The following is a 12,147-nucleotide window of genomic DNA, read 5'->3' as shown; positions in this document are numbered from 1 at the left end:
AGTTTTCCTATTCCTTTCCATGTTCCCTCCTGACACTAATGGGATCGAGGAGAACACTACCTGCGCTCCTGATCCTTCAACCATTTTCCCTAGTGCCCTGAAGTCCCCTTTGATCGATTTGGGGCTTCTCTCTGGCATCTCATCGCTGCCTGCCTGTACAATCAATAGTGGATAGTAGTCAGAGGGCCGTACCAGACCAGGGAGTCTCTTGGCAATGTCCCTGATGTGGGCCCCAGGGAGGCAGCAGACTTCCCTATGGGATGGGTCTGGGCGGCATATCGGCCCTTCCATTCCCTTCAGAAGGGAATCGCCCACAACAACTACCCTTCTTTTTTTCTTTGTACAGTCAGTCTTGATAGGTATGGGGTGACCTTCTCTCCCTAGCCAACCCCCTAGGTGGGCCTTCATCCCCATCCTCAGTTGCCTGGCCCTCGACTTCCAGAGTCGCATATCTGTTATGCAAGGGCAGCTGGGAAGACATCTTCCCCGTGGGACCTGGTACGCTTCATGAGTTCTTTCGGCAATAGAAGCATAGGAAGCCAGAGAACTTTAAAAGATCTTTACAGGATTCAGAATGGGTTCATTAGCCCAATCTCTTCCTTCAAGACAACTCAAAATAAAAAAAAAAAAAATTAACTTTGAAGAAAACTTGGCAATCTCTGGTCACCTGGTAAAATATCATCCCTGAAGAAGGAAACAAAGCAGCTTTGGTAGACAAATGCTTATGTGATGACCTACAGGAAGCTAGTGATACATGAACATCCAAACCTATCAACAGTGATCAATAATTAATAAACTTACAGTACTGAGTAGGCAGCATCATTATTCCAGCAAGCTTTCTTTTTGTAAAAGTGTAAGGTGGTGTTTGCCAGTCAGATGACAGCAAGGACCTAGAAGCTACTACCATTGTTGGCAACTGCAGAAGACAGAACCACTAAGGCAGGGGCGGTACTGAAATAATACCTGATAGGTTGTCTGTTTGCAGGCCCTCCCTGCATCTCTGCTTGGAGAAAACTAAAAAAAAAAAGCCATAAAATTAAAAAAAAAAAATCTTGGGCTGATATCAGCTTGTCACGACAGCAAAACAGTAACAGGCTCCAAAACACATGTATTTGCATACCAGAGGAAAATGATCCTCAATATGAGAAGACCTACAGTCTCAGCAAGTCAGAGAACGCGTTTACTAAAATCATAGACTTGTAGTAATGAAACAAAATTAGACAGACTTTAAAATAACAAAAAATATTATTACATAATAAAAATGTCCTTTCACTGCTTCAAATAGTTTTCACCTCTTTGTCCTAGGTTAAGCTAGAATTTCACACTAATAAATTAAGGCATGGTTCTTTCCACCAAGAGGACTCCACTGAGTCAGTTTTCCAACAGTTCACAGCACTGCAGCAGCAATACTTTAACCAGCACAAGGAAAGGACAGCATAATGGAGAAATACATGACCACATATGAATGTGTGGCAAGAAAGCTCCTCTCATCAGCACTGCCAGTTTCAAGTGCTTGTGAAACTGCACTCTAAGATTCTTTGACTGGCATTTCCAATGTACACCTATATAAAATCCTTCCTGGCTTCAGGCTACTTCTCTGTATTATAGTCTTGAAAAACAATGTAAACATTTAATAATTCCCACAGTATAAGACATAAGGTTTTACAGCCTTCTTCCCACAGGCAAAATGAATCTTCCTGTGTAATCATCGTATAAAATATAAACCATGAAACAAAGAAAAGGAACTGAGCTATGGCTCAGTATGTCCTAGCACTTTTTTTTGTGGTTGTTCTATAGGGTCTGCTATAAGGTGTTCTACAAAAAGTGTCAAAAGAATTGTCTGAGTTTGAGTGACCTAGCATATGCACACCCACAAGACAGTCACGCATATTAAGTCCGTAGTACCCCACATACTCTGATCTCCCATCTTGCTTAAAGGATATTCCCTAAACCATTGGCTATGCCTCTCCCATCACATGATGCTTATGGACTCTTCTTCAGCTAAGAATTGTTCACAGTTATTCAAAGCACGCAAAAGACCTTTCTTTACGTTTCTGAAATAAACTTCCCATGTTATCAGCAAGAAAATGACCCAATCCACACAGAATCAAAATCACTGATCTCTCAACTTTGAACTGAAGAAATACTTTTCCTGTTGAAAAGCTCTGAGCTCTCTCCTTACCTAAGCCTTTAAACCATGGGTAAAGACATGGGTAAAGTTTTCTACCCATGGTCAGAGTTTTCCATGGCAAGAGTCCTGTTCATGTTGTTCTTTTATGACACTGGCTTGCTCAAAAATTTGCATGTTTAATGGAACACAGACACAGATTCATGTCAATTAAGACAAAGAATAAAACACTGAACACCGTTAAAAAGAAAGAGTAGAGGCGAGAGTAGTTTTTCTGTTGTACTGAAGCACTGATGGTTGGGTACTTTGCAAATGTATAGAGTCCGATGGTATGGGAATTCCTGGATCTCCCTTGGAAGGAACAATGATGATATGGCCCTGCTTGAGCAGGGGTATGGACAAGATGAGCTCCAGAAGTCCCTTCCAACCTCAACCATTCTGTGATTCTGTGATATCAGGTCAGCAGTGAACCCTACAATCACACTGAGAAAAATCATATCCAATTTTGCCTCTCGTCCTAGCTGGCTCTGGAAACCTTCAAGCACAACGCTAAATTTACCATGACAGAAAAATAATAGCAGTTGGCATAGTGAAGGCTTCCAGAATGTCACCAGATAAATGTCCATTAACAATAGATTGTACAGCAGATCTGTCAGTCTAGAGAGGAAGCCGCCACGAAGGGTACTTTACGTATAAGTTATATTAATATTCTAGTGTCGCATATTACACAAGATCATTCAGACAAATCCAAATACTGCAGAACAGGTCGCCAGCACTGCCCAAAGCTCCACGTCTTCCTGGTTTTGAACTTATTAAGCAGTCGCAGAGGGAGACCACCAAATAAGATGCAGCATGAGTATACCTGTCAGACTTTGTTATCACCTTATGCCATTAACTCAGTATCAGAGAAGATCATGGATTTGTTCTCACTTGTTCTTGATGGATAATACCATCCTGAGATCCAGTCTGGGAATCAATCAAAACAGGCCAACCCAGACAGACCTTAACGGCCAGCCAACAAACACCCACTCAAATGAGGCCAAGCTGTGTCTCCCTGTCCGTCAGACTGAAATTTTTGAAGTCAGGCAACACTTAGCACCAAACTCACTTAAATTGAATAGCTATAAAATATATTGACCGGTTTCTTCATATACATTCTGTGGTGACCATAGAATTGTTTAGGTTGGAAAAGACCTTTAAGATCAAGTCCAACCATTAACCTAACACTGCCAAGTCCACCACTAAACCATGTCCCTAAGTGCCACATACTTGCTACTTATCCACACCGAGGAAAATGGAGCATTTTTCTTACTACTGAGGGGCTTGCACTGTCCTCTCTAAAAATAATACCATCTCAATTTCCAATATTATTACACTTTTTTCCCCCTTGTCATCCCAAGGTTGGTATCTGTCCAGGAGCCTCAAAAGAGCTTCTTAACCAACGCAAGTATTTTCTGTGCAAACCTTTCTCTTCTGTTAATGCACAGGGTAATGCACATATCACAAGGGAACAGGACCAACCTAATATAGAATCATAGAATCATAGAATCGCTTTGGTTGGAAAAGACCTTTAAGATCATCGAGTCCAACCGTTAACCTAACCCTGCCATCCCACCACTAAACCATATCCCTAAGCACCTCATCTATCCTTCTTTTAAATACCTCCAAGGATGGGGACTCGACCACCTCCCTGGGCAGCCCATTCCAGAGCCTGACAACCCTTTCAGTGAAGAAGTTTTTCCTAATATCTAACCTAAACCTGCCCTGGCGCAGCTTCAAACCATTCCCCCTCGTCCTATCATCTGTTACCAGGGAGAAGAGGCCGACCCCCACCTCCCTACAGCCTCCTTTCAGGTAGCTGTAGAGGGCGATCAGGTCTCCCCTCAGCCTCCTCTTCTCCAGACTAAACAACCCCAGTTCCCTCAGCCGTTCCTCGTATGACTTGTGCTCCAGTCATATACAATATACTACTAACCATACGGTAGTATGTACCTTAATTGCATTAGTTCAAGGCATCATGAGGAATTTAAATGGAGTGGTTGTGCAGTTACTTCTAAGTCCGTCAGGAAAAGACCAAGATACATTTCAGCCTGGAGGCTGGGTGGGCAGAGAAGGTTCTGAAGATCACCCTTACCTTCCCCAGAAAATGTTTGCGGTACAGCTTGGCTGTAGGGTCACTCTCCAGTTTCACTTTACCACTCCAGGGAAAGGGTACGTCAGACAGAGCGGGACTCAGACTGGAGAGGTTGTGGCTGGTCCCTTCAATCCAGTAGCCCCCAAACTGGGGTAAGATAATGAGAGGATATGGCCACCCTTTCTGTAATACCTATTTCAGAAGGACACAGAAATGAAAGCTTGAAAGGCCAATAAGCTGAAAGGCCAGTGAAGTCCAAGAAAAAACAGAGGAGAGCAGTACTAACTCACCTCGTGGATGCTGGGGTAAGGAATATACTCCTCTTCTGTCTGAAATCAGAAGAGACCATTAGCAAAAAAAAGTGACATCGTTTAAAGTGTCGTGCTCTCACAATGGTGGAAACTGTGCCCTCAGCTTCCACTCTGCCCTACTCCATCTTTAGACTTTTACTTTAGGATTAAAGATTAGAATCCATTTCCCAAGTCTCAGCATTATAATATAGAACTTTGAGAACAATAAATTTACAAGTCAGATTTCGCCCACCTTCCTCCTTGAAACTCCACAGAATACAGGCATGCAAAATGAGGAGGTAGTCAAACTATAGGTAAATTGTATCAGGTTAGGAGTGACAGCCTCTCTCCTTTCCTTCCACACAACGTTAGACAGCTGCAGAGATGACAGTAGGGATGATAGAAATAGTACCGTATTTACAGTGAGATCAAGGCTGTGTCACGTCCATAGCTAGACCTGTGGTACACAACTGAGCAGTGCTGAGACATGACTGCAAGAATAGGAGGACTATCTTAGTAATTTTATGCCAGCTGGGTGCCCCTTCCATCACCAAAAAGAGCACCAACTATCTCTGTCAGAATTGAGCTATACCAATTCTCTATGTGGGGTTTGGGTTTTTTTTGGTTGTTGGTTTTTTTTTTTAAGGTTATTCCAAGATTGAATTCAAGGTGAAGGCTGATTTTAAGGTTACTGTGCCTGAACTGAGACTGAAAGAATGGAGAGAAAGAGTTGAGAACTTAAAGATAGGAATCCGTTCTTATTGGCCCAATATTGAGGAAAACAGACCAGTTTTCTAGTAGTATCTGAGTCCTCAAGCAGACTACTGAAATAAATGCAATGTGCTTTCATAAATATTATTATAGCTCTTAATTGAATAAAATTTAAGAAATTATTTAGTCAAAACTAAGATTGTTAGTAATATTGAAAGCTTATTGGAACCACTTAAATTTGAAAAAGGGAAGTATTGATTCTGTTTCAGCTGCATAGTTTCATGCTTTTGTGCAGCAAATTAAAAAAAAAAAATAAAAAAAGACAAGCATATCTTGGGCTGTTCGTAGGCTCCCTGTTCATTCCAAGATGAAAATACACTGCAAGCCAGGTCAGTTTTATTATCTACCATTCTCAGCAACTTAGGAGGCAACAACAACTTGGCCTGACCTTGAGAGGAGCTGGAAGGGAACATCTTTGTTCGTCCAGACGACTGCCCTGGAAACAGAAAGTCACAGACAGTGAATCCTATGTTTTAGTGTCTCTGTTTGACTTACCCTCTGTGTCCTTCTCTGTATCTCCAATATGCGTATTTTGTCACTCCCTGTAATCTATTTTATGCAAGTTTGGAAGTTTGGAATAAACAGAAAGAGTAAAGCTAGAACTTGGCCAGTCCCCTAGTTTGGCATTAAAACCCACTTACAGCTGTTAAAAAGCAGAAATCTGGCAGAAATCAAAAGCAATCTCCCAAACTGATTTTCTTATTTAATTCTCCAATCTCTTCTAGCTACTTTACTTCCTATCCCAAGCAATGAAAAAAGGAAAAGGTAAAGACAGAACACAAAAGAACAGTATTTCAGACCATTCGTTCCTGTTCTACTCTTCCCTCTCCCTTGCACACAATGTCAGGAAGAGCATTGAGAACCTCAGAGTATGGTTAAGAAAAGTAACAAACATTTGGTTTCAGGATTAGGGCTAGGCAAGAAGACTTTTAAGCAGCTTATGTGCCTTGCTTCCATCCACATAAGGGAACAACTCTGTTTCCTGGAGGTAAGACAGAAAATCAGAGCTGCTCCCCATCCATACACCCGACTAGTGCAAACAGACTCCTGCAAGCAGCAAGGAGACGCATAGCAAGCCCCACACATCTGCTTTGCTAGGCACCATTACTGTGAAATGGCTTGGAATGGCAGGGCAAAAGACTACTAGATGCCTAGTTTCTTCCTGAATTAGCAGCTGGCATCCAGACTTGATTCTCTTTCTTAAGGCTATTCCATCCTCTTGCCTTCTCACCATGGCAAGACTAGCTCACTTCCACTGCACTTCTCCTGCAGAAGCACACAGGAATAGGAAAATTTTACTGAGAACAGCTCCAACACAGACTGAGCAGAGGCCCAGAATGAAAGAAGCCAAAAAGATATGGGGGCCAACAGGCTCCTGTAAAATGATGACCATAGTCTAAGTGGGCATCAATAGGGCCAGAAGAGTAAGAGGCAAAATTTGCATTGTCAGATAGGAAGCTGAAGACCAGGATTTAAGTTGTAGCTTTCTCTTATACAAAATACCAGAGTATTCAACTACTGCCACCTAAATATTGTAACTCTCGTACCGGAACATGATGCTGAGGCTACATTTTTATACACTATCAGTGACTGCTTAATGGAGTCTGGAATTCCAGACAGAATAAGCAGCTCTCAACTTTGCTCTGAAAATAAGCAGGATCCGATTTATAACAGCTATGTCTATGCAAGTATTCTACAGTGCAACTAGCTTGTAAACTAGCCACTGGTAGAAATATGTACAGCTGAGTGGAGCTCTGCAGTGGAGATGCAAGAGGCTAACGATCAAAAGTTTGGGGCCAATGCTCCAGCCATATAGGTTGAAAAAACTCTAGTATAGCAATAACATTAATATTGGTCAACAGCAACATTAGAGTGAGAATTAATAATGATCAGCATGCTCCTTGCAGGAGCAACAAAATAAAAATGGGAAAAAAAAAAAAAAAAAAAGACATCCATTACACATAAAAATGTGGTTATAGAAAAATGAGGAAGCTTATTAAAATAACCTAAAAATGAGCTGTAAGAAAACCTAAACCTTCATGAAATGATGAGGAGTCAGACCTTGAGCTCACAAAAAATGCATAACACCTTCAAAAAACTCTTAGAAACACCAGAAGTAAACCAGTACAGCTAAACTCCAGGGTAAGGGAGACTAGTAGTAAATGCACAAGGGCATTCTTCATAAGTCTGAAGTTGAGTTCAAACAGAAAAAAAATAGCAATAACAACAGATTTTAGTTGGTGAAATACAGGAACACAGTAAAGCAAGTGAGGAACAATCTGCAAATAACATAATAAGAGCATAAAATTTATCTTCCTTAACTGTATTAGGAGAAAGCAGCTTGTCAAAATGTCTACAGGGTGACACAGGATCAAACTATAAAAGCTGACAGAGAGAGTTATGTCAAAAAAAAAAAAGATTTGTTTTCATTTGTATTTTCAACAGAGCCTAAGCAAATACCAGCTTAGAACTATTCTTCATATGGAAACATCAGAAGATCTGTTTCCAATTGCAGTGTCACTAGGCAGCACTGACAAAATGAACAACAAATTACCAGGATGTGGCAGGTTGTGAAATTGAGATGAAACAGAGGATGACAATTGATCTTTACCTTTGCAGAGACAGTACTAACCATTTCACATTTGGGGAAGTCATAAAGCTGAGAAAGTGGAATGCATGAAATATAAGTACAAATATTGATGTGATCTGGAGTTTCATTTGCCAGCCTAGTGTGTTGGGGCTCATGAGGAAGGCTAGGTTCTGAAACAGCGATCTTGGGAACAGTTCTTTGGGGCAAGAAAGTCCTATGCTCTATCAAAATAGGATTGAGACAGGAGACACATGCAAGTACAAAGCAGCCCCAGCCTTCCGGAACAGACTGTGGAAAGTACTGGGACAAACTTGCTATGCATCGGGGGATTTCTGCACACAGAAATGGAGGTCGGGAAACTGGAGTTTTGCCCTTCCTTGGCATTTTTGGCAGATCTGATAACTGCAAAAAGTTTCCAGTTTCAAAGGGGGTCTTGGTAGAAGACCAGTATCTCAGAGAGGCCTAAGGGAAAACTTCCTGGGCTGCTGTAAAGGAGCTGCTGCTTGTAGCAGAGCCTCTAAAAAGAGCAAAGGAATGTGCTGGCACATTCCATGACTCCGCACCCCTAAAGGAGCTCCTTGTAGCCTGGGAGCAGAAGACATAGTCCTAAATATACCAACCTCTCCTCTAGGGTGAAGCTTAAGATGCTAGCAAAGATCTAACGGAGCCCTGGGCAGTATAGTCCAAAGCTTTATTTTTGCGAGCAACCAGGACTGCAGGGAACTTACAGCATAAGCTGTTGAAGTGTCAAAGCAACTGGTTGATGATCACTGCCATTCCTCAAAAGGGAGAGGCATAAACTGTAGCAGTCTCAGCCACCTGTTAAGACACCCTTCTGGTTTGGTCCAGTTTGGCTTGCAGCACTTCCTTTAAAGAAAGGCTTTCCCTCACTCTCTCCCTGGGTAGCTTACTGGAGACAGCATCAGTCTGGGAATCTGATATCCCCAGGGTCTTGTACAGGGGAAACACCTGGCCTGAGCAGGATGAAACAATGGACAGCAGAGGAAAAAGCCATCCAGACCCACAGCTGGGTCCAACATGGCATAACAATGCTATGATAACACATGTTTTTTATGGGGTTTTTGGTGCCTTGAGGGGACTTGTTCAAAACAGACAGCTCAGATATAAAAGGGGACACAGGAAAAAAAAACATGAAGGTAGTTGTGAGAAAATAAGACTGAAGGACATGTTGAAGCTGTACAAATGCAGAATAGAGGTAGTAAACATCACACCATAAAAGACAAAAGCAGGTAAATGAAGTGGGGTTGGTTATGCAAGTATGCCTAGACCCAAAGCATCTGGGTTTATTGGCTGACATAAGATCTGCTTGCTATTCAACTGCTTGTGCTGCACAGCAATCTAGGAACAATGTATTCCTAAGTGTCCTGAACAAAGTCTTTACTATACCTGTACACATAGAACAACGTGGCCCATAGCCCATTTACGTCAAGTAATGATGATTACGATTGGGAAAAAAAAAAAAAAAAAAAAAAGGCAAACTTCATTCCCAGATCTCGGGGACAGGTTTCAGTTTAAACAGAGAGCACCTGCTAATTCATCACACATAGTGTGACATAGCTATGTTAATTTTCAGTCAAACAATTATGCTCCAATCCGATCGTTAAAGTACTCAAAAACTAATTCTATCCTGTGGCTTTGTTGTTGTTTTACAGGATAAATGTCCAAGTCTCCTATTTCAGCTTTTACTCACCTGACTGATAATGAAAATCCCAGATTCAATTTTCAAGAATAATTCAATAAATCTAAAGGATAGCCAAAGTCAAATGGAAGGAAAGGGAAAAGCAAAAACAAACAAAAAAAAGAATAAATAAAGAATTAGTAAAAATATAAAGAAAGATCACAACAAATAATAAAAAGAAATATCGAAGGGGGAGTTTTTTCTTTTGGAAAACACCTCTCTTTCATTCTTTCAAAAAACTGCTGTCATACTTAAGCAGCAGTTATTTCTCCTAGTGCAAGTCAGGTGACAAGCTTAATTAAAAAAACAAAAAAACCAAAAAAAACCATACCACTACACAGTCTTAACAATGGGCAGCCAAGAAACTAATACAGATGCAAAATTAGGTGGTCTGCAATTGTTGGAAATTCTCATCAGCTCTCTCTGTTATATCTCTAACTAAAAAGGTCCAAGTCCAGTGACAGACAGTTTGCTTATAGCAAACTGGGAGCTGAGAAACACTGAGAATCTTAAGCAACACAGTCTTCCAGTAAGGGACATCTGATAGCGATTCTTCCTTATACAGATTTCAAAAGGCCTGGAAAGGATCGTCATAGCTTTCAACATGTGCTTGAACTGAACAAGAAGCTCTGCACGCTCATTTCTAGCATAGTGTTAAATGAGCCAGGCACACTTACAGAGCTTGCTGTTCCAAAGCACTGGGCATATATCCCAAATATAGTTTGGGTGTCAGTACAGTGGTTTCAAGGTCTGTCCGCACATGAATATAGAGAAGATATACCTTCATCTCCTCCTTCCCCCACTTCTCCTTTCTAGTCTGCCAAATAACTTCAGCCTCATAACTCTGTACTCAGCGTTTTGCTGCTACCTTCCACCTCCTCACCTTTATAGTCCCAAAGTCTTGCATTTTCCTCATATCCATAATTTTATCACCCAAATTCCAGAAAAGAAATTAATTGTTTCTCATGAGTTTAATTCCTGCCCATAACAAAAGGCAGGCACTATATGCCATGTTATGTGCTACGTTAGGTCAAAGTTCACCACAGCATTTTAAAGAAGGTGTACCACTGAGAGAAAACATTGGTACTCTGTAAGGATGCTCTGAGAACAGATCATCTGAAAAATTTTGTTTTCAAGATTTTGTTATTAGATATATAACATATATAGCATTATTATATTACGATCTCTTTATTTGGTAGGGCAGGGTTGTTTTTCTTCCCTTTTACTCTAATTTATTATGTAATATATGCAACTAAATCCAAGTATTTTCATAAGATAATTAAGCCAAAGTCCTTCTTTCTCGTGCAAGTTAAAGATGGGGCCTAACAGTAGTTATTCATTAAACTCTTTGACTTTGCTAAATGCAGTTATGTTAACATCACCTGTCATTAGCAGCTGCTACCCAGCAGAAACAAAGTTTCTTGAAGATGCCAGAGATAACTTAATGCAACTTTGATTTTCTCTCAGAATAACACTCTGCAAAGAACAGACAGAATTATAATAATTTGTGTCTATTCCTTCCATCATGCTGGCTGGAAAATGAACACAGAAAAATGCTTTTGAAACTCCACTTAAGAGTAGGTATGGGAGCTAAATATTCTGCAAGCCCAAATTAAAGGTTATTAGGAGTGAAGTGACAAGACAAATAGCAGCTGATTATCTGTTTCACTATAAAAAAAAATCAAAAGATCCCAAAGTTTGACAGAATAACTTCTCCTTACCTGCATTTTTTCAATCATCTCAAACAAGTCCACAGGCTGTGAAAAGGAAAAGAAAACAGGGAAAAGAATTTAACATTTGCAGAAACTAACGTTATCTTCTGTGGTATCCCAGATACTGAAGAAGCCAACAGGTCCTTCCATGTTTTGGCACAGAAACTACTTCCTCACTGAAGACAAGATGGCATTGTTCTTCTTTAACTGATAGCACAGACAGTACAACCAGCCAAAGTGTCTTCAGCTTTTGTTGCAAAAGCTTGACCTGAACAGGTACCAGGAATTTATCTCTTTCAATGGGTCAGACTACAGACTTGATACAGTATAGCATAAGAAATTATTAAATTAACAAGTTTAGGATTCTCATAGAAGTGGGCAACTACAACACATGCATGCACACGAGGTTGCTTTCAGTCACCTCTGCTCAGTTCAAGGCACATTCCAACCCTGAGCCAGAGGAATGTGGACTGCCTTTACCTTGTTGGGGACAACAGGAGCGAGAGCACATGGAAAGCCTTGAGTGGGAGAGTCTATAACATCACTGAAGCAGCACACCCCCTCTTCAGACCTGGGGGGGGTGTAAAGAAAAACTTCTATCTACCTCTTGGGAGAACTCAAGATGCCAGTGCTTGCCTCCAGCACCTCCTTTGCCTTCTGCTTAGTCTTCCTCTCCTCAGGCCATTTCTTTCCTATGAGGAAGCTGTGATTTCCTGTGAGATTCCCTGAACTGTCTTCCCTTACCATTTGCCATCTGCAAACAACCCAAATATAACAGCAAAAGTCTTCTGGCCCTGACTGCTCTGTCTCTGTACACACACAC

At 41.0% G+C, this 12,147-nt stretch overlaps 1 protein-coding gene across 2 annotated transcripts in view; it reads right to left on the bottom strand.

The window, feature by feature from the left end:
• The window catches only part of LOC104126553 (rap1 GTPase-activating protein 1), a 41,741-nt gene extending 29,861 nt beyond the window's left edge, over positions 1–11,880 (bottom strand). For both annotated transcript variants that reach the window (XR_004842057.1, XM_035894556.1), the window contains exons 1-5: positions 11,805–11,880; positions 11,334–11,369; positions 5,712–5,759; positions 4,553–4,591; positions 4,263–4,454 (exon numbers count right to left, since the gene is read on the bottom strand). Coding sequence is in view for 1 of the 2 variants with exons in the window: in XM_035894556.1 (XP_035750449.1) it covers positions 4,263–4,454; positions 4,553–4,591; positions 5,712–5,759; positions 11,334–11,351 (297 nt within the window). In the remaining variant the exon portion in view is untranslated. The remainder of the gene's footprint in view (positions 1–4,262; positions 4,455–4,552; positions 4,592–5,711; positions 5,760–11,333; positions 11,370–11,804) is intronic.
• Positions 11,881–12,147: the final 267 nt, after the last annotated feature.

This window comes from Egretta garzetta, unplaced genomic scaffold, assembly GCF_000687185.1.
Source record: "Egretta garzetta isolate BGI_Z169 unplaced genomic scaffold, ASM68718v1 scaffold85, whole genome shotgun sequence".
NCBI lineage: Eukaryota > Metazoa > Chordata > Aves > Pelecaniformes > Ardeidae > Egretta > Egretta garzetta.
This window is presented reverse-complemented; position numbering and strand designations above follow the sequence as displayed.